We start from the raw sequence: 27,126 nt of genomic DNA, 5'->3' as shown, positions 1-27,126 counted from the left end.
TCGTCCTCTGTCATCCCGTTCTACTCCTACCCTCAACCCTTCCCAGCATCAGGGTCTTTTCAAATGAGTCAGTTCTTCCCATCAGGTGGGCAAAGTATTGGAGTTTCAGCTTCAACATCAGTCCTTCCGATGAACACCCAGGACTGATCTCCTTTAGGATGGACTGGTTGGATCTCCTTGCAGTCCAAGGGACTCTCAAGAGTCTTCTCCAACACCACAGTTCAAAAGCATCAGTTCTTCAGGGCTCAGCTTTCTTTATAGTCCAACTCTCACATCCATACATGACTACTGGAAAAATCATAGCCTTTACTAGACCCTTGTTGACAAAGTAATGTCTCTGCTTTTTAATATGCTGTCTAGGTTGGTCATAACTTTCCTTCCAAGGAGTAAGCGTCTCTTAATTTCATGGCTGCAATCACCATCTGCAGTGATTTTGGAGCCCCCCAAAAATAGTCAGCCACTGCTTGCACTGTTTCTCCATCTATTTGCCATGAAGTGATGGGACCAGATGCCATGATCTTCGTTTTCTGAATGTTGAGCTTTAAGCCAACTTTTTCACTCTTCTCTTTCACTTTCATCAAGAAGCTCTTTAGTTCTTCACTTTCTGCCATAAGGGTGGTGTCATCTGCATATCTGAAGTTACTGGTATTTCTCCCGGCAATCTTGACTCCAGCTTGTGCTTCTTCCAGCCCAGCGTTTCTCATGATGTACTCTGCATATAAGTTAAATAAGCAGGGTGACAATATACAGCCTTGACATACTCGTTTTCTTAGAAAGTATCTATTTTGTATATCTCTATGCACATTTTTTTCTGGGAAGAAGGGCCTTAGCTTCCATCAGCATATTAAAGGGATTGTGAAACACAAGCGGTTAAGAACCTCAGTGATGTACCATAAAGACCTTGAGGGATTAGAGCCGACCTTTCAGGATTTAACACGTGCTTTCTCATGCATATGTAATTTCTAATCTTCGCAACAGTCCCTTAAAGGAGGTGTTAGTAGTATACCTATTTTTCAGATGCAAAAACGAAGAAGCGGTTGAAAAAGGCAAGAGTTCCTACAGACGATCTAGCCCTTATTCGAGGCCGAGAACTGAGAGAGGCTCAGAGAACCCAGTTCCAGTAGCAGCTCATCGCCTCGGCCGCCTCCCACCTCGCAGGTTCGTATCCCCAGCGCAGCACACGACTGGCGGTCGCTGCAGGAATCTTGACTGAGTGAAATCCACCTCCCGTGGCGGGCGCCGAAAAGCTTCGGGGGCGCGGAGCTCCGCCCCTCGCCGGGCTGGGCCCGCCCCTGCTGCGGTCGGTATTGTCAGACGGTTCCCGGCGTCCCTCGGTTTCCCTCGGTAGTTTCCGGCAAAGATCGGGAGTTTCTAACGTGCCCCTTGTAGTCTCTCGGCTGCCGTCCTCGCCACCGCCGCCCCTCTTTTCGGCTCCCTCTCCCCTAACCCCCCCCCCTCACCCCGCGATCGGCCCGGCTGGCGCCTCTGTCGTTACGGGCTGAGCAAGATGGCGGCCTTCGGGATCTTGAGCTACGAACACCGGCCCCTGAAGCGGCCGCGGCTGGGGCCTCCTGATGTGTACCCTCAAGATCCCAAACAGAAGGAGGTGAGTTCAGAAATTCGGGCTCCCAGGGGGCCAGGGGCCAGCGATTGGCAGAGGAGGAAGCACTGATGGCTGGGGGAAGCGGGGGCGGGGCGGCTCTGTGGGAGTGCAAGTCCCGAAAGGGGGAAGAGTAAAGTGGACTGGTGTCGGAGAGTAAGACCTGAGGGAGGTGGGGGCTGGTTTCTGGGCTAGAACCGGGAGTGATGTTGGGGCCACGCTGGAGGCTCCCCCTCTACACACACACACCTCAGAAAGTTGTCTGAGGCGGCTGGATGAACTAAGGCTGCTTGTAAACTCGCAGGGGAAGAGTGCTGTTGAGGGAGCTCTGGGGATTGGGAATCTTAGTACTGTGGGGGTGAGGGTGGGGTCCAAATTAATATAAGAGATTATTTTAAAATAATAATGTGCTATCTACTCCCCAATCATTTTCCTATTTTTTTCCACCCTTGTTTCCTTCTCTTCTGCCCTCTTCCACCACCACCACCATCTCCCCCAAGGAAGGAAAAAGCTAAAATATTGTTTTCCTGCCTCAGGATGAATTAACGGCCTTGAATGTAAAACAAGGTTTCAATAACCAGCCCGCTGTCTCTGGGGATGAACATGGCACTGCCAAGAATGTCAACTTTAATCCTGCCAAGGTGAGACAACCCCATCAGGCTGAAGGAAAAGGCTGGAAGAATCTGAGAGAGAGCAAAGACCCTGGGCTGGGAAGACGTAAAGGGATGACCTAACTGGCGGTGTTTTCCTTTGTAACCTAATGCTACCACACTGGCATTTGCCCATCAAAGGCACAGCCACCTTTCTGCTCCGTCTTCCCACCCTGAGGTGTAGCTTTCTTCCCTCAGATCAGTTCCAACTTCAGCAGCATCATTGCAGAGAAGTTACGTTGTAACACCCTCCCTGACATTGGTAGAAGGAAGCCCCAAGTGAACCAGAAGGACAACTTCTGGCTGGTGACTGCACGATCCCAGAGTGCCATTAATACTTGGTTTACTGATCTGGCTGGCACCAAGCCACTCACACAACTAGCCAAAAAGGTGAGGTACTGTTTCCTGTTCTTTAGGCCAAAGGGGGGAACGTGAGTACCAAGTACCCTCTGATTCTCAGATTGAAGTACACGGGTGTCAGCTCACTGGGGTGAGAGAGGTCTCACTGTTTGCAATGTCCATTCAGGTCCCCATTTTCAGTAAGAAGGAAGAAGTGTTTGGGTATTTAGCCAAATACACAGTGCCTGTGATGCGGGCTGCCTGGCTCATTAAGATGACCTGTGCCTACTATGCAGCAATCTCAGAGACCAAGGTTAAGAAGAGACATATTGACCCCTTCACAGGTGAGTAACTCCTAATACCAGAGGACCTACCACTGATCACTTCAAAGAGTGGTGGAGAAACCTTGAAATTACTCTCCTTCCTCATCTATATTCCTTGCTTCTGCTTGTATCTTGCATTCACTCAGTTAGTAAACATCAAGTGTCTTGAGTATCTACTGTATGTGTGCTGCTGCTGCTGCTAAGTCGCTACAGTTGTGTCTGACTCTGTGCGACCCCATAGACGGTAGCCCACCAGGCTCCGCCATCCCTGGGATTCTCCAGGCAAGAACACTGGAGTGGGTACGGGGCTATAAAGATAATCACTACCTAATCCCTGCTCTTAGGATGCTTATAGTCTAGTAGGGATGCTAAGGCCACTGTACAAATCCCATAATTAAATATAGAAACATAGTGTCAAAAGTGGAGGCAGGGGCTTCCTTGGTGGCTCAGTGGTAAAGAATCCACCTGCCAGTGCAGGAGACATGGGTTTGATCCCTGATCTGGAAAGATCCCACATGCCTCAGAGCAGCTAAGTCTGTGAGCCACAACTATTGAGCCTGGGCTCTGGAGCCCATGTGCCCCAACTACTGAAGCCTGCACACCCTAGAGCCTGTGCTCTACAAGAGAAGCCACTGCAGTGAGAAGCCTGTATTCCACAACTAGAGACTAGCCCCACTTACCACAACTAGAGAGCTTGCGTGCAGCAATGAAGACCCAGAGCAGCCAAAAATAAATACATAATATTATGTAATATAAAAAAGTGGAGGCAGAAGTTTCTTTGAGACTTCAGTGAACAGCAAGGTTATTTTCTTTTGAGGATACCTGGAAAGGCTTTAGGAAGGTGACATTTGTTTTTGTTTTGTTTTGTTTTATTTTGTTGAAGTATAGTTGATTTATACTGTTGTGTTAGTTTCTCGTGTACACCAAAGTGATTCAGTTATACATATGTGTGTTTATCTATATTCTTTTTTGCATTCTTTTCCGTTATAGCTTATTATAGAATATCGAATGTAGTTCCCTGTGCTATGCAGTAGGACCTTGTTGTTGAAGATGGCATTTGACTAGAGCCTATACGGGGATGAATAGGATTTAGAAACATGGTGACTGGGAGTGGGGGTGGGGGACAGAAGGTGTTCTAAGCAGAGGGACACTGTAAAATAGCCATCTTCCCATCTTTTTTCTAGAATGGACTCAGATCATCACCAAGTGCTTATGGGAGCAGCTTCAAAAGATGGCTGAATACTACCGACCAGGGCCTGCTGGAAGTGGGGGCTGTGGCTCCACTATAGGGCCCTTACCCCATGATGTTGAGATGGCAATCCGGCAGTGGGACTACAACGAGAAGCTGGCCATGTTCATGTTTCAGGTAGGAAGGAGAGTGTGTCGTGTGGCGTGGAAATGAGCCTGGCCTCATACTCTGCCAACATGGAGCAGAGTCCACCTGCCACCTTGCCCCACTGGTGGTTTTCCTCATCCTTTCATTTACTTTCTCTGCCTCATCTCTAATAGTCCCTGTTCAAAACTCATCCCCTTCCCACCCCTGGTGTCCATAGGACGGAATGCTGGACAGACATGAGTTCCTGACCTGGGTACTTGAGTGTTTTGAGAAAATCCGTCCTGGAGAGGATGAATTGCTTAAACTGCTGCTGCCCCTGCTGCTTCGAGTAAGGCCTAGGATTTTGGGGGGGCGGGTCTCAGGAGGATTTGAGGAGATATAAGGCACAAGAGCTGTGTCCCTTGGAGAGAACTGGGGGGGGTTTGATCATCATGTCTCCACAGTACTCTGGAGAGTTTGTTCAGTCTGCATACCTCTCCCGCCGCCTTGCCTACTTCTGTACACGGAGACTGGCCCTGCAGCTGGATGGTGTGAGCAGTCACTCATCTCATGTGATGTCTGCTCAGTCGACAAGCACACTGCCCACCACCCCTGCTCCTCAGCCCCCAACTAGCAGCACACCCTCTACACCCTTTAGTGACCTGCTTATGTGCCCTCAGCACCGGCCCCTAGTTTTTGGCCTCAGCTGTATCCTTCAGGTAGGTACTGGGTGGTCCCATGAAAGTATTAATATTAAGAAGCATCTTGAGAAGAGTCAGGTGCTTGTCCTGGAAAATGGGAGTGATTCTAACTTGGGGGCAAAAGTAGGCACTGAGAATTTGCTTGGAAATTGTCAGCTTCTGATTCATGGGGTGTTAGTTCCTTTTCAGTTAATACCCATCCAGGCCTAAATAGCAGACCCAAAACCTTTAGGAGGGTAGATGAGGAGAGGGGCTCCGAGATGGAGTGGTGCCACCCCAGGGACTCAGAATGACTTTGGATCAGAAGCCAAAGGGTGGGGTCTTATAGTGGGCTTCTAGACAGGTAGCCATGGAAACCGAGTTTGACTTAGCTGTTTCTGTCTGGCAGACCATCCTGCTGTGTTGTCCTAGTGCCCTGGTTTGGCACTATTCACTGACTGATAGTCGAATCAAGACTGGCTCACCACTTGACCACCTGCCTATTGCCCCCTCCAACCTGCCCATGCCAGAGGGCAACAGTGCCTTCACTCAGCAGGTAAGTCTGACCAATAGCCTCGTACCCCCAGGGGACTGGGATGTGAGAAGTTACCCGTTCAGAAATAGTGACCTAGCATCTGCTACTCTTCTTTTAGCCTAGAGCCCTGGCCTTTTTCTTTATGCTTTACTACATCCTTAAAGCCCTCCTTTTTGCAGGTCCGTGCAAAGTTGCGGGAGATCGAGCAACAGATCAAGGAGCGAGGACAGGCCGTTGAGGTTCGCTGGTCTTTTGATAAGTGCCAGGAAGCTACTGCAGGTGGGTGCCAGAAGACAGACTGTAAGAAGAATGTTTAAGGAAAGGATCAGGATGGTAAGGACATACAGATCTGAGAGCTGGCGTAGACCAGGCCTCTAGTTAAGTCCCCTTTACCACTTTTCCTCCTTAGGCTTCACCATTGGACGAGTACTCCATACTTTGGAAGTGTTGGACAGCCATAGTTTTGAACGCTCTGACTTCAGCAACTCTCTCGATTCCCTCTGTAATCGAATCTTTGGATTGGGGCCTAGCAAGGATGGGCATGAGGTAATAAGCAAGAAGGGGAAGAGAGGTGAAAAACAGAGCAAAAGCAACAGTATATATGAGGGGAAAGCGTGGTGAGGCATTGAAGCCAGAGGATGTCTGAAGAGACAACCCATCTTACTGAGCCTAGGATATTTTAAGATGGAGTCTGCTGCAGCTGCTAAGTGGCTTCAGTCGTGTCCGACTCTGTGTGACCCCATGGACTGCAGCCCACCAGGCTCCTCCGTCCATGGGATTTTCCAGGCAAGAGTACTGGAGTGGGGTGCCATTGCCTTCTCCAAAAATGGAATCTAGTTGCTGGGAAGTTGGAACTTGGTTCTTTGTCCTCAACTCTACCTACTTACCCTATCTTCCTTTGGTCTCCAGATCTCCTCAGATGATGATGCAGTGGTATCATTACTGTGTGAATGGGCTGTCAGCTGCAAGCGTTCTGGTCGGCATCGTGCGATGGTGGTAGCCAAGCTGCTGGAGAAGAGACAGGCAGAGATTGAGGCTGAGGTTAGGGACAGCCCATGGGGCAGTGGCAGCTGGGATTGGAGCCAGATTGAGCTGGTAGTGGGACAAAAGTTGAAACTGTGAGAGTGAAGAAGTGGTAGAAAATGTACAGGGAAAGTTGAGGACATAAGGCAAAAGTAGAAAGGAGCGGAACCATGTCAGAGTTAAGAGAAGCGACCAAGGTGCAATTGGGAGATGGTAAAGAAAATGGGAGTCAGGGGCGGGGAGTGGAAGTAAAAACCTTGGGGATGGAGGCAGAACAGTCAGTAGTTCAAGAATTACACATGGGCGAGTGAAGAAATAGTTGAAACCCAATCTTACAGTCTGTTCTTTCATCTTACAGCGTTGTGGAGAATCGGAAGCTGCAGATGAGAAGGGTTCCATTGCCTCTGGCTCCCTTTCTGCTCCCAGTGCTCCCATTTTCCAAGATGTCCTCTTACAGTTTCTGGATACACAGGCTCCCATGCTGAGTATGGACCTGCCACTCTCTGGTTCCCTCTGCCTAGACTCAGCCATCCTGTCATCAGAAAGCATAGTGAAGGGCCTTCTGGGATATATTTCAGTCTTGAGCTCTAAGCATTCTGACTTTTGGACATAATTCTAGTCTTTGATCATTTTACAGTTCAACAGGGTCGAAAAATAAAGACAAAAATAAGAATGAGAGCATGCAGTTGACGCATTTTCACGTATAAATAGCAGAGATGCTGTATTCCTTTAGGAGATGGTGTGTGGGGCAGAAGTTGGGGTAGGATAACCAACCACATTTCGTCCCTCAATAGCTTTGGTTTTGTTCGTTTTTTGTTTTTTTTTTTTGAGTCATTCCTATTCTTGTCTACTTCAGGTACCTAGGAGCACCATGCCTTTGGTGTATTTCCTTCTTTCTGCCTGTCTCTTTTGTGCTCCTCTAATTCATCTTTTCTCCTTCCCTCTCTCCAGCGGATCCCCGAAGTGAGAGTGAGCGAGTGGAATTCTTTAACTTGGTACTGCTGTTCTGTGAACTGATTCGACATGATGTTTTTTCCCACAACATGTACACTTGCACCCTCATCTCCCGAGGGGACCTTGCCTTCGGAGCCCCTGGTCCCCGGCCTCCCTCTCCCTTTGATGACCCAGCTGATGACCCAGAGCGCAAGGAGGCTGAGGGCAGCAGCAGCAGCAAGCTGGAGGTGAGCGAGCTTTTCCTTGTCCTAGATTGTTTCTTCTTGACAGCCGCATCTTCCTGGCTCCAGGAGTCCTCTGAGAATCCTTTACGAAGTAAAGAGGGTAGGATTTGCTTAGTGCTTTGCAGTTTAGCAAGCACTCTCAAGTTATTATTTTTTTTCATTTGATTCTCACAACAGACCTGTGAGGTATTGTTTTTCTTTTTTGGGGCGGGTGGGGGGGGACTGTGTCACACAGCTTGCGGGATCTTAGTTGCCCAACCAAGGACCACGGCAGTAAATGTGCCGAGTCTTTGCCACTGGACCACCAGGGAATTCCCCGCCGCCCCCTGACCCCGCCCGCCGTGAGGTATCCTTATCCTCATTTTAAAGCTGAGAGAAACCAAGGCCTGCAGAGGTTAAGGGACCAGTCAAGGCTTGGATCTGGAACCAGTGCTTTTCCCAGTATGGGCTCCTCTCTTTGACTCCAATCAACTTTTCGAGATGGTGGGGAGCAGCTCCTCAGGGCTAAAGCAGCTTCGCTTCTGTTCTCTACACTCAGGATCCAGGACTCTCAGAGTCTATGGACATTGACCCTAGCTCCAGTGTGCTCTTTGAGGACATGGAGAAGCCTGATTTCTCAGTAAGTTACTGGTGTGGAAGCATCCAGCTCCTGAGGTCCTTCCGTTATGCCACTTTGGGGAGTTTCCTTATGCACCCCCCTCAATCCCTTTGTCTTCCTCTAAACATTCTGCCCTTTCGCCTTTCTCTTAGTTGTTTTCCCCCACTATGCCCTGTGAGGGGAAGGGCAGTCCATCCCCTGAGAAACCAGATGTTGAGAAGGAGGTGAAGCCCCCACCCAAGGAGAAGCTAGAAGGAACCCTTGGGGTTCTTTATGACCAGCCGCGGCATGTGCAGTATGCCACACACTTTCCCATCCCCCAGGTACCGTTCACCAACACCTTCCGACCCTCTGTTCTGAGCCCAGGTTTCTGTCCAAGGACTTTGCCGAGGGGTTGGAGCTGTTCTTGAGGGTGTGGTATGCTGGGAAGGGTTGGAGTGCTGGGGTGCTGAGGGGCATGGAGCATGCTTTTGAGAGGAGGGAGAGTGATGCCTGCTGGAGTCTGATGGTGCCGCTGGGATGCAGGAGGAGTCATGCAGCCATGAGTGCAACCAGCGGTTGGTCGTACTGTTTGGGGTGGGAAAGCAGCGAGATGATGCCCGCCATGCCATCAAGAAAATTACCAAGGATATCCTGAAGGTTCTGAACCGCAAGGGGACAGCAGAAACTGGTGGGTTTGAGGCACCTGAAATGGATCTCCCCCAAAGAGCGCCTTAGTCAGTCTTCCCTTCCCCAGCGTAGGGAACTCCCAGTCATGTCCCAATGTCCTGTCTCTTGGAGTCTCCTGAGAGCTCTAGTCCTTTTGAAACTTCCCCCCTCATTCCCCCCCTCTGCAGACCAGCTTGCTCCTATTGTGCCTCTGAATCCTGGAGACCTGACATTCTTAGGTACCTCACAGTAAGCCCCATACTACCCGCCCTCCCTCTCCCTTCCCTCCCTCAACCTAGCACTTCCCTGTACATACTCCTCTAAGGTCCACATAGTATGTGGTCCTCCAAACCTTTGCTTCACTGATCCCTTCCCTTCATCCCTCCCCCAGCCCTTCCTTGACCCTCCCTTCCCGTCTTCCCTCTTCCTTCCTTCCCTTCCTCCCTCCCTCCCTTCCTTCCCCTTTCCCTCCCCACCATAGCCTTCTCTCCATATCCCCCCCCACCCCCAGTTGCCTGGTTATCTTCCCTGTCCTGACTGGTCCCTTTCAACTGTCCCCTCAGGTGGGGAGGATGGACAGAAGCGGCGACGAAACCGACCTGAAGCTTTTCCCACTGCCGAGGATATCTTTGCTAAGTTCCAGCACCTTTCACATTATGACCAACACCAGGTCACGGCTCAGGTGTGGGCCTAAGTCCAGCCCCCTTCCCACATTCTGGCCTCCCTGTCCTGTTTTCCTTCTCTCCTTATCTTTTTTCTCTCCCAGGCAGGCTAAGCCTTCTGTTCTCACTCCTTTTCCCCATCATCCTTTCCTGCTACCCTGGTTCTTCTCACCTCTCTCCACTCCCATCTCTCACTCCCACTGCCCTTATCAGGTCTCCCGGAATGTTCTGGAGCAGATCACGAGCTTTGCCCTTGGCATGTCGTACCACTTGCCTCTGGTGCAGCATGTGCAGTTTATCTTCGACCTCATGGAATATTCACTCAGCATCAGTGGCCTCATCGACTTTGCTATTCAGGTGGGGGAGTTGGGGAGATGAGGGAGAGGGCGTTTGTGCAGTACAGGGTCACAAGGACAAGAGCAGAGACTCAAGCCAGTGTCCCATGTTATTTGGAGGGACCAAAAGGCTAGTGTCGGGAGAGTGGCCCGTGAGCTAAGCCAGCAGGAATAGAGACTCAAGTGCTCCCTGGGGAGGCCCGAGAGATGGATTAGAGCACTGGGCACAGACTGTCCTTCCACTGTGGACTTCATAGGATTGTATCCTGGACACTGGGTAGATCATTGATGTGGCTTGTTGTTAATAGAATAAAGGACAGTGGCATATGCCACTGGGGCCCTTCCAGGCTGAGGCATCTCTAGCAGGAAAGGGCTCCAGTTTTCTCACAGGAAGGGGAATGATGTATAGCATTCGAGGCCTCTTCTTGTTTCTCAACCCCCACTCACTCTGCTAGCTGCTGAATGAACTGAGTGTAGTCGAGGCCGAACTGCTTCTCAAATCCTCAGATCTGGTGGGCAGCTACACCACCAGCCTGTGCCTGTGCATCGTGGCTGTCCTGCGCCACTATCACGCCTGCCTCATCCTCAACCAGGACCAGATGGCACAGGTCTTTGAGGGGTAAGTGGAGCTTCAGAATAACCAAAACCCATGGGGCCCTGGTGAAGGCCGTTGGAAATGACCTGCAGAGAACACATAGGGCTCTTGCAATGCAGAATTGCATGCCTTCCTGGTAGGGAGGGGAGAGAACATTGCGGAGGGACAGGAATCTTGGTGCCTAGACCCGCCATTGCTCCAGGCGCGACCTTGTCCCTTCTCAACAGGCTGTGTGGCGTAGTTAAGCATGGGATGAACCGGTCCGATGGTTCCTCTGCAGAACGCTGTATCCTTGCATATCTCTATGATCTGTACACCTCCTGTAGCCATTTAAAGAGCAAATTTGGGGAACTCTTCAGGTAAGAGAGGTGGAAGGTAAGGGGTAGAGAGTGGGACCTCATCCCATCTCCTTGCTACTGCCCAACTTAGGAGCAGAGCACAGCTTACCACCCTGCTGTGTCTGCAGGGTCATTTGGGGACAGTGTCCTCTAAGTGTTCTTGGTCCCCAGAGTGGGCCTCCTTCCTCATCAGCCTTGCTTCTGGCCCATGCCTGCAGGGCCCACACTCCTCCTCCCTGCCTCCTGGGGCCCCTGTGCCTTACCCTCACTGGGTTTCTTTCCCGCCCAGTTGGTCAGCTTTGTCCCATTTCCCCTCTTCTTGCCTTAAGGCCCTTGGTCCCTCATTTTCTCCTTTTTGTTCTTTTCTCCTCTTTCCTGACCATCCCTCTGGCTCACTAGCACTTCCTCAATACTGCTCTCTCCTCTCCCCTCCTGCAGTGACTTCTGCTCCAAGGTGAAGAACACCATCTACTGCAATGTGGAGCCGTCAGAGTCCAACATGCGCTGGGCACCTGAGTTCATGATCGACACTTTAGAGAACCCCGCTGCTCACACCTTCACCTACACGGGGCTAGGCAAGAGTCTTAGTGAGAACCCTGCTAACCGCTACAGCTTTGTCTGCAATGCCCTTATGCACGTCTGTGTGGGGCACCATGATTCGGATAGGTATGGGGTGTACTGAGTGAGGCATGGGCACCACGCTCCCGCCTGATGTTGGGAGGGATGACTTGCCCGGGAGGTACCACAACCTTGGTTATAGCCGGGGTGGAGATGAAAAGTTAATAAGTCTGAGGTTTTGCCAGAACAGGGTTTTTGCTGAGGGCATTTGTACTTTTCCCCAGGGTGAATGACATCGCCATCCTGTGTGCAGAGCTGACCGGCTATTGCAAGTCACTGAGTGCAGAGTGGCTGGGAGTGCTTAAGGCCTTGTGCTGCTCCTCTAACAATGGCACTTGTGGTTTCAACGACCTCCTCTGCAATGTAGATGTGAGACTGGGGGTGGGGGCACACCGGGCAGTCCCCAGGGCAGGAGTCTGCTCCCAGTGACTGTGAGAGCGGAGGGACAGCTTTATGCAGAATGGAGGCCCAGCACTCAGAGTAGGAGAACTCTTTCCACACTGAGTCCTGGTGTGTGTCTGCTTTTTTCCTCCAGGTCAGTGACCTGTCTTTTCACGACTCCCTGGCCACTTTTGTTGCCATCCTCATCGCTCGGCAGTGTTTGCTCCTGGAGGATCTGATTCGCTGTGCGGCCATCCCTTCACTCCTTAATGCTGGTAAACTACCAATTTGTGACCCCTAGAAAGTCTAGACCCCCAATGTCAATACACACTTAATGGCCATACTCTCCTTGTTCACTGTGGGGCTCCTGGTGGCACCAGAAGCCAATTCTGTTGTGTGTCTCAGGCTGGGAGGGACCTCTTTCTGACCCTGCACCTGTATCCCCAGTCTTTCCTGTTCCTGACCCTTCCAGGTTCTCCCCTCTACACTATAGAACAGTTGGCTCCCTCACCTCTCCTCCAATGTGTTATCTCCTTTTGCCTGACCTCAGCCACCTTTTTAGTGCCTCAGCACCCACAAACCCACATATAGCCCACCTTCATCCTTTCCCCGCCTCTGTGTCTTCTCTGTAGCTTGCAGTGAACAGGACTCTGAGCCAGGGGCCCGGCTTACCTGCCGCATCCTCCTCCACCTTTTCAAGACACCTCAACTCAATCCTTGCCAATCGGATGGAAGTAAGTGACTCCATCCAAGCCAGCCTGCCAAGGATAGTGTGGCTACCCTATCCCCACCGTTTCTACCTTGGCTTCCCCTGACTTCAGCTCTCTCCACCAGACAAGCCTACTGTAGGAATCCGCTCCTCCTGTGACCGCCACCTGCTGGCTGCCTCCCAGAACCGCATCGTGGATGGAGCTGTGTTTGCTGTTCTCAAGGCTGTGTTTGTACTTGGTATGGGGGTAGGAAGAGTGGTGCCAAAAGTGTGTATAGGGTGGAGCGCCAGCTAAACTACAAAGGGCAGTCTTTCTCTCTCCTAAAGGTGGTCTCTCTGACCTTTCTGGAGGATAGGAAGGAGGGAAGTATGTTTCTGTCCCATAGGGCAGGATTTGGGGAGTGCTGCTTCTGTGGCTCTGGGGCAGGTCTCCACACAGCATTGGGATCTCACTTTGCACTCCATATCTCCCGCCCATGAACCGCAGGGGATGCGGAACTGAAGGGTTCGGGCTTCACTGTGACAGGAGGAACAGAAGAACTTCCAGAGGAGGAGGGAGGAGGTGGCAGTGGCAGTCGGAGGCAGGGTGGCCGCAATATCTCTGTGGAGACAGCCAGTCTGGATGTCTATGCCAAGTACGTGCTACGCAGCATCTGCCAGCAGGTCAGTCTTACCTTCTCTCACAGACCTCTTCAATGCTGCTATATAATATAGTCTTGTTTCCTGTCATGATCACACCACCTCCCCGCCATACATTTTGTCCCTCACCAACCACTGGTCCATCCCCCTTATTCCTAATCCCCTCACTGGTTGGCCCAGTCCCCTGATTCTTGGCTTCCTCAGGAATGGGTAGGAGAACGTTGCCTTAAATCGCTGTGTGAAGACAGCAATGACCTGCAAGACCCAGTGTTGAGCAGTGCCCAGGCCCAGCGCCTCATGCAGCTTATCTGCTACCCACATCGGCTGCTGGACAACGAGGATGGGGAAAACCCACAGCGGCAACGCATTAAGCGTATTCTCCAGGTAGGCCAAGGTGACGGGGGTCTTGGAGGAAGCGGTGGGGCCTGAACCTGGGGTGAAATGACGGGAACCTTGAGAGAAAAAGAGAGGGAGAATTAAGTAGGAAGATGAATGAAGATATGGACAAAAGGTGGTGAGAGAAACAGCTCCAGCATGGGTTTCGAAGTCAAGCCAATATGGTCTAGACTCAAGAGTGAACCATTGGGTGAGGGCACACAGCTGGCTGGAGTAGGGCTTTGGCTTATCAGTGGGAGACAGAGCATCTGGGAGGTCTAGGTTTTGGTCTTATGTGTCTGGCGTGTTGGTCGTAGCTCAGTGATGAGTAGTAATGCTGTTGGAAAGCTACTGCTTATTGAGTGGCTGCTTCATGCTGGGTACCGTGCTTAGTACTCCATGTAGATTTCCTCAGTTAGTCTTTACAACCCTGTGAAGTAGGTATGAATATCCCTGTTTTAGCATCAATGAAACTGAGGCTTGAAGAGGTTAAGTAACTTGCCCGAGGTTCAGTAACTCACACAGCTGGTAAGTTTAGAGTCAGTATAGGAGCCCAGGTCTGCCTGCACCCTTCCTGCCTCGCCACACTGCTGCAGACATTCATGTGACTGGGGGTGGAAAAATAAAGCTGTTGAGGGAAACCTAAAGGAATGAGGCCTCTTCAGCTGAGAGAAGATAATGCCTCAGAGAGATTAACTAAGAGTAGCCCTCGGGTCTGTAAAGGACTTTGAAAACAGGAGTGGCGAGCTTCAACTTCAACATCAAAGATTTAAGTTAAGCATTAAGCAGAACTTCCTGATGCTGAGGAATGTGAGGCTCTGGAGCAGGAAACTGGGGAAGATGTGAAATTTTTCCAAAACCACTTTTGAAATAGGATAGATTTTTTTCAGTCATTTTGGATTATTTAAGTGTGATTTTTCCTAAAGAGGGAAAGTCAAGGGCCCTTTCAGACCTCCAGGCATATGTGATTCAGGGTTGTGAGAGATCAGGGGCTGGCATCAGGGTACTAAGTGGCTGGGATGACACAATGATGACTAGATTGCTGATGGGGTCTCTGTCACAGAACTTGGACCAGTGGACCATGCGCCAGTCTTCGTTGGAACTACAGCTCATGATCAAGCAGACCCCTAACAATGTGAGTGGTTCCCAGACCCTCTCTCATGCTCACTTCCAGCAATATGTGTCAGGGAAGGGGGCTGCCATAGAAGAGCCTAGGTTCTATCTTTGGGTTCTGGAGATAAGAGAGGATGGGAAGATGGCAGATGTGTGGAGCCGATGATAAGGGACATGGGTTGAGAGTGTTGGGGCTCTGAGCTGTGGGGGAGGTTGGCAGCTGTGGTAGTAGAGGCTGTTTCTGTGGCCACAGCTGTAAGGGGGTATGTAAAGGAGAAGACGGTGGGGCACTGGAGAAGTACTGCAAGGTGGTGGAGGGCATGATGCCCAACAGAGTTGTGTCCCTACCCTCCCATCAGCCTCCATGGGTGCCTTCCTCTGTCTTCATCTCCTATCTCTCCTACTATCTCTTTGCCTTTGCCACAAGCTAACCTATTTACCTCCCCTGTGCCTTTCATCCTCCTTAGGAGATGAACTCCCTCTTAGAGAACATCGCCAAGGCCACAATCGAGGTTTTCCAACAGTCTGCAGAGACAGGGTCATCTTCTGGAAATGCTGCAAGCAACATGCCCAGCAGCAGCAAGACCAAGCCTGTGCTCAGGTTGAGTAGAAATGTGTTAGGACCCATCCCCTTCTGAGTTTTCTCTTCCAGTAGTGTAAATGATTTCAGCTGCCCAGAGATGTCAGGCATGTCCATCTAGAAAAGAGAGGAGGGATTGTTCCAGCCTTGCCTGGCTCCTCTGTAACCCTGCGTGTGCCATTTCTCCAGCTCCCTAGAACGCTCGGGTGTATGGCTGGTGGCTCCTCTCATTGCCAAACTGCCCACCTCAGTCCAGGGGCATGTGTTAAAGGCTGCTGGGGAAGAATTGGAGAACGGCCAGCACCTGGACACCTCTTCCCGCAAAGAACGTGATCGACAAAAGCAGAAGAGGTAAAGCGGCTGTTGTGGGGCTGGGATTGTGGAGTGGAATGGAGAGGAGGCCCGGGGAGGAAGACAAGTTGGGGCAAAGAGGTGAAGATCAAAATCAGAAAAAGGTGCAATTGGAGGAGAAGAGAGATGGTCAAACAAGAGGCTAGATCTTAAACGAGTAGAGTCGGCGGCTTGGAGGAATGAGGTTGGAAGTCGCCTGACCTGGTCCTGTTCTTTTTCTTCTCCTCCTGTCTCTAGCATGTCCCTGTTGAGCCAGCAGCCCTTCTTATCCCTGGTGCTGACATGTCTGAAGGGGCAGGATGAGCAGCGTGAGGGACTCCTTACCTCCCTCTACAGCCAGGTCCACCAGGTATGGGTCTTTGGGCCTGGAGCTAGGCAGGAGGGCAGAGGAGGATGCAGCCAAGAGGCCACTTATGTACTCTTAATCTTCAGTATTTTCTGACAAGAACACCCTGGGTGCTTTGGCATGGACATGATGAAATCCCTGAGCTGTGTGTTATACTTGTTTCTGTCTTAGATTGTGACTAACTGGAAAGATGACCATTATTTAGACGATTGCAAACCAAAGCAGCTAATGCATGAGGCGCTCAAACTGCGGCTCAACCTGGTGAGAGAGGGAGCTGGGAAGGAGGAAAGGGTTGAAGCTAGGACCACAGACAAAGAAGCCCCAGCCTAGGGAGGCAAGGATGCAGATGAGGGCCCAGGCTCGCCTGGATCTTCTCATATTAACCCATCTCTCCTAAAGGACGTGGGACCTGGAAGTGGTTAAGGAGACTGTATCCTTGCAGGGACCCTGCCTCAGTATTGTAGATTTTGGCTGGGCCCGAGAAGCCCTAGACACCTATTGTGGAGTGTTCAATGAGATCCTGGACATCCTTTGGTCCAACTCCATCATTATATAAGTAAGGAAACCAAGGCCCAGAGAGGTCGAGAATTAAGTCATTGGCCTGAGATCATGTAGCCCAGGTTCTAATCTGAGCTTCCTTAAAGGCTGGCCTCCACCCCTGAGCCATCTGACTGACTTGATGTGGCCCTGGCAGGTGGGGGGCATGTTTGACACAGTGCAGCGCAGCACCCAGCAGACCACGGAGTGGGCTGTGCTCCTCCTGGAGATCATCATCAGCGGCACTGTCGACATGCAGTCCAACAAGTAAAGCATCCCCCTCCCCTCTCTCCACTTTCGCCCCCAAGAGAAGCCCCTCCCCCAACAGGTGCATGACCCTGGCAGTAGATGTGGCTGACACTTTGGGCTCTGAGGTCCAGGGTCTGGGGTTTCTCACACGGTTTGGGTGCCTGCTCCCTGCTCATGTCCAAGCCAACCATCTCTGTCTGTCTGAAACTCTCTCCTCTGGTTTTCTCCCTGGCTTCCTGCTGTAGCGAGCTCTTCACCACTGTCCTGGACATGCTAAGCGTGCTCATCAATGGGACCCTAGCTGCAGACATGTCCAGCATCTCCCAGGGCAGCATGGAGGAAAACAAACGTGCCTACATGAACCTGGTGAAGAAGCTGCGGGTGAGCGGAGGGAGCGAGGCCTAGAGGCCTCCTCCCTCTTCCTTGAGGGAGTCCAGCCTCAGTGACATCATCCTGCCCCCCTACCCTTCCCTCACACATCTGTGTCTTCTTTGTTACTTGTTTAGTGAGGATTTACTGAGGGTTTTCTTCGGGCCAGCTTCTGTGCTGGCCCCTGAGAGGTCCCATTCCTTGTTTCCTGTGTCCTGAAACTCTTGTCCCGTCTTCTTGTGCCTGCAGAAAGAGTTGGCGGAACGCCAGTCGGATAGTCTGGAAAAAGTTTACCAGCTGCTGCCACTGCCCAAACCGACTCGAGATGTGATCACGTGTGAGCCCCAGGGCTCCCTTATTGACACCAAGGGCAACAAGATTGCTGGCTTCGACTCCATCTTCAAGAAGGAGGCACGTTCCATTATCTTCCCACCTCTTGCTTCCTGCCTCCCACCTTTGTTCCCCTTTGGGCCAGAGCCTCCCCTGCTTTAACCTTGTAGCTGCAACAAGTTCATTGGGCTCCATGAGGAAGCAAGAACCGTCCCTGGGGTGTTGAGATAATCACTTAATTTCCTCAAGCATCTTCTCCCTGTCTTGGGAGTCTCATTCTCTTTCCTTGGTCTCTCCTTTCACCCCTCCCCACTACCCATCATCCCCACCACCTTTGTACCTGCCACCCATTTCTCAGCACCCCAGCCTCTTTCCTCTGCCCCACCCACAGCCCATCCGGCTCCACTCCAGCCTGCACCCCACCTATCTGCCTGGGCGAGGGCCCACATCTCTTTAACCCCTGCATCTGTTTCCTCCCATCCACCTATCTCAACATAGTTTTCTCTGTTCCCTCTTTCTGTGAATTGCAGTATTTATTGAGTAATCGTAATCATTGTGTGTAGTAGAGAGAGAGGAGAATAAGGATGTGGGTCCAAATCTGAAGCTTAACCTGTTCCTATAGGTGTTCTCTTCATTGTTTTCCTGCTTATTTGTCTCTATCTTTCTGTGTATCTCTCTCTCTGGGCCTATCTCTCTCTTCCTGTTTTTCTCTCTCTCCCTGTCTCTGTCTGTCTCTCTGGCTGCCTTCAGTCTCTCACTGCCTTTTCTTTCTCTGCCTTCCTGCTTCTATATCTGTCTTCCTCTGACTGTTGGTGTCTGTCTCTGTCTCCCTCTGTTCCCTACCGTCCCCTCTTCATTCTCCCTCCCCTGTGTGTATATCCATGTCTGTCTGTCTTCCTCTCGCCATCTTCCCTGAATCTACCCATGAACTTTTTTTTTCTTTTGTTGCCAACAGATACTTTTCCCTCTCCTGCAAGCCTTCAAGGTCTGTGTTGTATTTTCCAAGTTTCAGCAGCTCACTATTTCTCATTTTCTGGAGCAGGGTCTTCAGGTTTCCACCAAACAAAAGATCTCTCCCTGGGATCTTTTTGAGGGCTTGAAGCCATCAGCGCCACTGTCTTGGGGCTGGTTTGGAACAGTCCGGGTGGACCGGCGCGTGGCCCGTGGAGAGGAGCAGCAGCGACTGCTGCTGTACCACACACACCTGAGGCCCCGGCCCCGCGCCTACTACCTGGAGCCACTGCCACTGCCTCCAGAAGATGAGGAACCCCCTGCCCCCACCCTGCTAGAGCCTGAGAAAAAGGCTCCAGAGCCCCCCAAAACTGACAAACCTGGAGCTGCTCCACCCAGCACTGAGGAACGCAAGAAGAAGTCCACCAAGGGCAAGAAGCGCAGCCAGCCTGCCGTCAAGACAGAAGTGAGCACCGCTGCTGCCGTCCCCTTGCATGCCGTCCCTGTGCACGTCTTTCCCAGCCCCACTCTCTTCCTGATCCTGGTTGTGGGAGGGCTAGGGGCATTTGAGGAAGGAGTACTTTTAGAATTAAAACAATGAGCCACATAGCTCCACCTCCTGTTCTGCCCTCCTTTCCCACTTGACCCCAGCCCTCTCACCTTCCTCCCCTGCCATTCACACAGGACTATGGAATGGGCCCAGGCCGAAGTGGCCCCTACGGAGTGACAGTACCTCCAGACCTCCTGCACCATGCCAACCCTGGCTCCATCTCCCACCTTAGCTACAGGCAGAGCTCCATAGGCCTCTACACCCAGAACCAGCCACTGCCAGCAGGTGAGTACCAGCCACTGGGTGTGAGGGACTGACCTGAATATTCCTCCCATCTGAAGGGCGATGCCACTTCTCCCAGGAGCTATGGATGCGCAGGGTGCTGAGCAGGGGACAGAGGGACAAAGAGCCTAAAGAGGTCAGCTGGCTCCCCTTTCCAGGTGGCCCCCGCGTGGATCCATACCGCCCCGTGCGGTTACCAGTGCAGAAGCTGGCTACCCGCTCACCTTACCCTGGAGTGCTGCCCACGACCATGACTGGTGTCATGGGACTGGAACCTGCCTCCTACAAGACGTCTGTGTACCGACAGCAGCAGCCTGCAGTGCCCCAAGGACAGCGCCTTCGCCAACAGCTCCAGGCAAAGATAGTGAGAGGGGCCGTAGGGAGGGCCGCCAGGGAGAGGGGCTTTTGAAGGTCACAGGAATTTGGGGTCTTCACAAGGACATGCAGAGTGGGAGATGCAAGAAACGAGGTGACAGAAAGCATTTCCAGAGTTTGAGTTTGTTTCCTTTTTCCCCTCTAACAGAGTCAAGGGATGTTGGGACAGTCATCTGTCCATCAGATGACTCCCAGTTCTTCGTACGGTTTGCAGACCTCCCAGGTAAGGGTGCAAGATGGGGAGACTTGGGAAGCTCCAGGCAGGCTGGTCTGCACACCCCTGGCTCTGACATCCTCTCTCCTCCTCCCCTCCAGGGCTATACTCCTTATGTTTCTCATGTGGGATTGCAGCAACACACAGGCCCTGCAGGTACCATGGTGCCCCCCAGCTACTCCAGCCAGCCTTACCAGAGCACCCACCCTTCTACCAATCCTACTCTTGTAGATCCTACTCGCCACCTGCAGCAGCGGCCCAGTGGCTATGTGCACCAGCAGGCACCAACCTATGGACATGGGCTGACCTCCACTCAAAGGTACCCAAATGAGCCAGGGATGGCGGAGACACTGAGGCTTTTGATTTGGGAAAACCTGGGCCTGGATGTGGTGGGACTAGTCAGAACTTTTGGAGGCATCAAGAGCACATACCTGGCCTGTCAACACAAAATGCCAGAGCTGGAAGGGGCACTGGTGGCCAGTACTCTCATGCCTGCTTCCCAGCGTTTCTTTGAGAACCAAAGAGGATAAATCACTTATATGCTTGTGAGAAGGAAAGACCTGGAGTTCATAGATGCAGTGTATGGGAAGGAGTCATCTAGCTACCATTAGAGCAGCTTAGTGCTGGAATGGACCAGCAAACACATCCTCTCACCTTACTGAATGTCAGTTAGGCCTTACTTAAGATATTGTAATCATGTCTTCAGGTTCTGCAGCTTAGGGTTGAGAACACTGCCGGTTGGACCAGAAGAAAAGTCCCTAACTTAGAGGTACTGATTAAGTGCCCACTGTGTGGCCAGCACTATGCTAGGACCAGGTAGGGTGAGGAAAGCTATTTGAAAAAAAATCCAAAGTCCTTCACCACACAGAACTTTTACTCTAGCTGGGAAGACGAGACTTATTCAGAAGAGTACTTAGAGAACGTGGTAATGAAAGAGACAAGCAGCTGTGCAGTTGGGTGCTGTGAAATAAAATGGGAATTCAGGAAAAGTGGGGGATGATATCATTGTGGGCCTGAGTCATCAGAGAAAGTTTCATGAAGGAGGTCAGACTTGAGTTGGCCTTTGAGGGATAGCTGTGGTTTGGATTTGTGGGGAGGAGGAAAAGGAGGGGGATCCCAGGTAGAGGACGTAGCATTAACAAAGACGTGTAGGGTGGCTGGGAGGACAGGCAGGAGAAGAGCTTGGCTGGAGTTTAAGATTCATGACAGGGAAAGAGTAGGGATAGGCTGGGAGTGGATAGGTTGAGAGAGAGCTTGGAATGCTTGGCACGGGGTTGAGACACAATCCCAGAAAGTGCTCTTGATCAGGAAAATGATGTGATGATTTGGGCATGTTGAGATTAACACGGGTCTCGTGGAGAGGATGGGCTTCCCTTATAGCTCAGTTGGTAAAGAATCTGCCTGCCAATGCAGGGGAGCTTGGGTTTGATTCCTGGCTTGGGAAGATCCCCTGGAGAAGGAAATGGCAACCCACTCTAGTATTCCTGCCTAGAGAATCCCATGGACAGAAGAGCTTGGCAGGCTACTGTCCATGGGGTCACAAGAGCCGGACATGACTTAGCGACTAAACCATCACCACGTGGAGAGGATGCAAAGGGAAGGTGACAGAAGACTTGAGACAGGGACCCAGCCAGTAGCCTGTTGAGGTGAAGTACAGATTGGGGTCAGGAAAGTGTAAGGAGCAATAGAACTCAGCAGTCTTCAAGACCCTGACAATAGTAATAAGCTGAACAACCTCAGTGAGTGTTTATAGACTAGCTAGCCTATGCTCAGGCTGTGTTTCATTTTCATAAGAGAAAAACAGCTATAACAGAATTGAAAAATCCCTAACCATGAAGGTTAGGAGACACTAAAGTAGGGGGTTGTCTTTGCTTCTCATTCCCCAACTTAGTAATCTGTCACAAGCCAAAAAGGCTCTTCTGGTTGGTGACAGAAGTGAATGAAATGGCCTTTTGGTATTTCTTTGGGGTCAGAGACCTGGGGCTCATCTGCCTCTCTCCCCCCACAGCCCATGCCTTGATCTCTGCCTCTCCTTGTCTTTGTAGGTTTTCCCACCAGACACTGCAGCAAACACCCATGATAGGCACCATGACCTCACTGGGCCCCCAGGGTGTCCAGGCCGGCATCCGGTCGGCTTCAATCCTGCCTGAGCAGCAGCAGCAGCAGCAGCAACAGCAGCAACAGCAGCAGCAGCAGCAGCAGCAGCAGCAGCAGCAGCAGCAGTACCATATCCGGCAGCAGCAGCAGCAGCAGCAGCAGCAACAGATCCTGCGGGTAAGGCCCTGGGATTTCATCTGGGACCTGGGAGACCTAGGAGGAGGAGGAGGGGAAGAGGGCAAAGAGAGGCACAGGCTCTTCTGGGTGGTTCTCCTATTATATAGAGTGAAGTAAGTCAGAAAGAGAAAAATAAATGTCATATATTAATGCGTATATGTGGAATCTAGAAAGATGATACTGATGAACCTTTTTTCAGGGCAGCAGTAGAGATGCAGACATGGAGAACAAACTTGTGCACACAAGCAGAGGGATTGAGAGGGTGGGATGAATTGAGAGAGTAGCACTGAAAAACATACATTACCACATGTAAAATTAGAGCCAGTGGAAATTTGCTGTATGACTCAGGGAGCTCAAACCTGGTGCTCTGTGACAACCTAAAGGGGTGGGAAGAGGGTGGAAGGGAAGTTCAAGAGGGAGGGGACATATGTACACCTATGGCTAATTCATGTTGATGTATGGCAGAAATCAAACAAATATTATAAAGGAATTATCCTTCAATTAAATAGAGTTTTAAAAAAAAAGACGAAAAGATAGAATGAGGCAGTGCAAGTACCTTAAGTACCCTCAGGGGAGCTGGCATGTAGTGGGGCCTTGAGAAGCTAGTTCCCTCCCTCCACCCCCCCCTTTGCCAGGGGTCCCGGTTGGAGAGAGTTGGGGGTCATCTGCTGGGCCCTCCAGATTAGATTTTCTCTGCAGCTCCCTGAACAGGGAAGGCAGCAGACCCAGAGTTCCCTGTGCTTCCTCTGCTCTCTCTGTCCCTCTACCACTGAGGTTCAGCCCCTTGCCCTCCTTACATGGATCTCTTCTGTCTTCACGGCAGCAGCAGCAACAGCAGCAGCAGCAGCAACAGCAGCAGCAGCAGCAGCAGCAGCAACAGCAGCAGCAACAAGCACACCAGCAGCAACAGCAGCAGGCGGCTCCTCCTCAGCCCCAGCCCCAGTCCCAGCCCCAGGTAGCTGCTGGACTCAAGCCCCCGCCCCCCACCCCCACTGGGGCGGCAGCATGTGCAGCTAGGGAGAGGCAGGAGGCAAGCCCAGGCCCTCTACAGATGGGTGGGGACATGAGGATGGAGAAGGATGGGGAACATTCAAGTTCCATCTTCCATGTCCTGTTTTCACCTCAGTTCCAGCGCCAGGGGCTTCAGCAGACACAGCAACAACAACAGACAGCAGCTTTGGTCCGGCAGCTCCAACAACAGCTCTCCAGTAAGCCTGCCTTCCTGCCCAAGGAGTGCCCCCACAGAATAACTGGGGGGAGGGGGCGGGGGAGGGGGGAGGGTAGAGGTCAAAGTGGCTGAGGTGATTGCTTCAAGCCCAGCTTGGGGGGGAAGCATTGCCTTCTACCCCTTTCCCTTGGCGCCTGAGTGGCTCACCTCATGCAGACCCTGGCCCCGCTCAGCTGCCCATCCCTGATAGTCTCTGGTTTTTCACAGACACCCAGCCACAGCCCAATACCAACATATTTGGACGCTACTGAGCCACCTGGAGGAACTGCTTGTACACTGGATGTGGCCCCACCATTTCCTCTTAATTCCCAGTCCTCTTCCTGGGCTAGCACCAGTAGTGGTTGGGGCTCTTCCCTTAGGCTCCATTTTTAATGAGTTTTTAGTATTTTTGTTAATGTGAGGCATTGAGCTGTTGGGTTTTGTATATTATTTATATAGAGACCCCAGAGCTGTTGCACCCAATACACAGAGCTTCTTTGCAAAGAAGGTGTGTGAATCTGCGTGTCCGGGAAGGGTGGGCTCTTGGAAGGGTTTCGGGGCTGGACCAGCAAGTCGGCACCTTCATTCTCTTCAGATCATCTCTCCTGTTCACCTTCCACCCCCTACATTTCTGAATTCTAATTGGGTTGCTACCATCTCTTCCTTTCTCTAACCTGGCAACTTGTTAAGACTTGGAGCCTTAGTCTCTCAATAAGGGCAGCTCATCTTCTCATCTAGATGGTGTGGCTTCTGTATAGCTTGTCTCCATGGAGGAAACACTGCTGGGATTGGGGAGGAGCCACTGGACCAAGGGAAAAATCACTGGAACCTGATTCTTCTTCCACCCACGCCACACACTGGTTTTGAATAAGCTTCAGGGTGGGGGGTGAGGGTGACAGACACTGCCTATCCTTTGGGCCACCTTGTGTGGTCCCCATCACGCACCAAGTGATATCCTAAATAGAGAAGTTCCCTGAGTCACATTTCTGGGACAAAACATTGTCCTCCATTGGTAAGGGTTGCCATCACATAGGTGGTGGAAGGGCAGAATGGTTCCAGGAGGAAAAGAAACCAGTGAAAGGAAGCACCCTTTTCTCTCTCTGTTCTGTTACTGGAACTGCTTGTTTTCACACGACCCATCTTCACAGTTACCCAGAGTGACCTCCTCACTCCCATCTTATAGTAGAGAAAACTCAAAAATGTTGCTCCAGAGTCACATTTGGAACTGTGGCAGGGCCATTTTCAGTGCCCTTGCCTTCAGGTTGGGGGCTCAAGATCTAAGACTATGCATGAGAGGCAACTGGTTTACTATCATGGAGCCCTCTGTGGGGCTGGAAGAGGCCAGTCCCAACCTCATAGGTGGGTGGTACCTGATGATTGGACAACTTCAGGATACCATCCAGGCCATACTTGCACTCTAGTACTGGGAAATGTCAGGTGTGCTGGTAAAACCAGGAGCACCAATCAATACCCAAGTTACAAAAAAAAACAAAGTCCCTCTGAGGTCCATGAAGCCCTTGCTCAGATGGGACTTACTAAATTTAAGAGTAGTGTGCACAAGGAGCGGAACTGTCCAACAGGATGAAGTTGAACATAACTGACTGAAGCTTTCTTCTGCCCTGTGTTATCCTGACAGGAACGTTCTGAGGAACTATACGGGTAGAGGCTTGGCTGGGATAAGGGACACTCACAGGGGCTTCGGATGGGGGGCTAATGAAACTGGACAGGTGCCCTACACACAGAACACAAGACACTGAGACAACCGGGTCTGGAGTGGGAGAGACTGACATGGTTGGACAATTGGCATGCTGACAGCCGGAGTCTGACATGCCCCAACAGTAAGGAACAACACTGACCTTTTTGAGAGTGACAGGATGAGGGCAAAGTGCACCCCACACTACACACCTATTGTTGGTGCTTGAGTGGTGCTGGTGCTGAGGAGAGGTGAGGGATACCAAGTGGGCTGGAGGCTGGTCTTCATGGAGTGTGACTGAGGACTCCTGCAGGCAGTGCCTCAGTTTCTCCCTTTGTTTTGAGGTCTCAAGCTTTGAAGGTAAAGTTTGAACTAGCTACCCTGGAAGATCATCTATCTGTGATTTGAGGGGTGTGTGAGAGAGAGGATGGGGAGAGTGTGTTTGAGCCTGGGAGGAATTGGGCCATGCCCCAGGACTTGAGCCATCTCTGGCGCAAAAGGAGTTAATGGCAGGGACCGCGCCCCCCCTTGTCCGGGTACGCGCAGCGCGCCCCCTCGGTGCGCGGGCACAGCAGCCAGGCTGCCGGAGAGCAGATCTCGGGGATTCGGGTGCGGAGCCCTTGGCCTGGAAGCGATATGGGTGGTCCGTGGCCCGGTTCAGTCGCTCGCAACAGCCCGGGGAACAGGTGAGGCCGCCTGCCCCGGTCTCTCATCCTCTAGCTGCCCATACCTTGCCCCGATCCTATCCTTTCCCAATCCTGGGGTGCTCCACTTCCCAGCCAATGCACCCCATCTTCAACCCCATGTTCTCCATCGGCACCCCTGACCCCCCCCAATCCTCCCCCGCATTTCCCCTCCACCTCTTTCCTCCCTGAATCCCGCATCCTTATCATCCTCCCGCCCATGGTCCCTCTATTTCCACTGCCCTGCCCGCATGCTCATCAAAATACCCCTCCTGAGGGCCCCCTGCCCCGTTTCTGTTTTGCACATTGCCAGTCCCCCCTCCCCCGCAGTGCAGCCCCATCCTTCTTCCATCATAGCATCTCACATCTCACAGCCAGACTCCCTCCCCCACTCTCTGCAGCCCCCCCCTCAACGGAGGCCTTTATCCTATCCTTCCCCATTCCAATGCAGCTCCATCCCCCAATACCATTCAGAACCCGCAAAGCCCCCAATACTGCAGTTCTCGACACCAGTCCATTCCTGCACAATGCCCCCCGCCCAATACTGCTCCAGCCCAGAGTACCCCCCAGATGCTTTCTGAATCCCCGGCTTTGCCGCCTCCCGTTGTCTTCTCCCAAATTGCAAGTTGGACCAGTCTGGAGATCTTGGCCTTGGGGACTCACAGTGGGTCCTAGGGTACAGAGGGCGTTTGGGGGTCGGTTGATTTGTCTAGGTGTTCATGGGGAAGGGCTGCAGGAAATTGACTCACAGGAGAACAGCATTTGGTGCTCAAGGGTTACTGGAGATGGAGGCATCTCAAAAGGGTTAATGGAATTTGCGGGGAGGGGCAGCACCGAGGGGGTTAATGGTGTGTGTGGGGGGGTTGCTGGCGGGGAAGCCGTGTGAATGAGCGTTCTGTACCCCGGAGTTGCCATGGAGACGGTGAATGGGGGGATTGTGTGAACTCAGCTGCGGACTATCCCCCCCCCCATACACACACGCACACCCACTCCCTCCTGCCCCACCTCCCTACTCCTACCCCTTCCCCTCCTCCCTCCACCCTGGTGCATTCTGGGCAGTGTCTGGGATCTAACCACCCATACTTTTCTCCCCATTTCCTCTGAGCCCCCTCTTTAGTCTCTTTGCCTGCCCTCCCTCCTCCTTTTTCTCTTTCCCTCCCTCTCCTCTCTCTCTTCCTTTCTCCCTCTTTCTTTCTTTCTCTCTCTCTCACACATACACACACGCTCTCGTTCCCCTCTCTTGGTGGCGGTGGCCGGGCGTTCCCATTCTCCCTCCCCCACCCCTTCAGCCAGTTCTTAAAGGAGCAGGCCTACAATCTTGGAAGGCGGGAGAAATAGGGGGAAACTCAATTGTGTGTGTGTGTGTCCATGCGGGAGTGTCTGTGTGTGCCTATGTATATGTGTTGACTGTACAGCTGTTGTGTCGGAAGGCCTGTGTGCCTCGAGTGTGTTGCTATTTCTGCTTCTGTCTCCACCTGTGT

At 51.9% G+C, this 27,126-nt stretch overlaps 1 protein-coding gene across 1 annotated transcript; it reads left to right on the top strand.

Annotated features, from left to right (window-relative positions):
• The first annotated feature begins 1,507 nt into the window (after window positions 1-1,507).
• MED12 (mediator complex subunit 12) lies at window positions 1,508-23,676 on the top strand. The gene is made up of 45 exons (XM_068962576.1): window positions 1,508-1,606; window positions 2,137-2,241; window positions 2,449-2,640; window positions 2,777-2,933; window positions 4,097-4,278; window positions 4,466-4,576; window positions 4,692-4,946; window positions 5,317-5,463; window positions 5,622-5,721; window positions 5,852-5,988; window positions 6,352-6,483; window positions 6,824-6,950; window positions 7,417-7,646; window positions 8,182-8,262; window positions 8,394-8,564; window positions 8,767-8,911; window positions 9,078-9,128; window positions 9,453-9,571; window positions 9,765-9,908; window positions 10,342-10,505; window positions 10,709-10,840; window positions 11,258-11,485; window positions 11,662-11,806; window positions 11,973-12,093; window positions 12,451-12,552; window positions 12,653-12,766; window positions 13,015-13,190; window positions 13,371-13,550; window positions 14,605-14,676; window positions 15,122-15,255; window positions 15,424-15,585; window positions 15,823-15,934; window positions 16,103-16,192; window positions 16,626-16,735; window positions 16,963-17,098; window positions 17,336-17,497; window positions 18,459-18,833; window positions 19,052-19,202; window positions 19,358-19,563; window positions 19,723-19,797; window positions 19,890-20,107; window positions 21,834-22,041; window positions 22,868-23,017; window positions 23,189-23,270; window positions 23,498-23,676. Exons 1-45 carry the CDS (start codon window positions 1,508-1,510, stop codon window positions 23,539-23,541), a joined length of 6,534 nt encoding a protein of 2,177 aa, XP_068818677.1. The 3' UTR covers window positions 23,542-23,676.
• Window positions 23,677-27,126: the final 3,450 nt, after the last annotated feature.

Source organism: Capricornis sumatraensis, chromosome X (genome assembly GCF_032405125.1).
Source record: "Capricornis sumatraensis isolate serow.1 chromosome X, serow.2, whole genome shotgun sequence".
Lineage (NCBI taxonomy): Eukaryota > Metazoa > Chordata > Mammalia > Artiodactyla > Bovidae > Capricornis > Capricornis sumatraensis.
Note: the sequence above shows the minus strand (reverse complement) of the source record. Positions and strands in the feature narration are given on the sequence as shown.

What these genes read in the sequence shown, in the direction of transcription:
- MED12 (XM_068962576.1), top strand. Translation starts at nt 1,508, where the DNA reads ATGGCGGCCTTCGGGATCTTGAGCTACGAACACCGGCCCCTGAAGCGG. An exon ending in CTAGCAAGGATGGGCATGAG is followed by an intron (nt 5,989 to 6,351) that starts GTAATAAGCAAG and finishes TTTGGTCTCCAG; the next exon opens with ATCTCCTCAGATGATGATGC. An exon ending in TACGCAGCATCTGCCAGCAG is followed by an intron (nt 13,191 to 13,370) that starts GTCAGTCTTACC and finishes TGGCTTCCTCAG; the next exon opens with GAATGGGTAGGAGAACGTTG.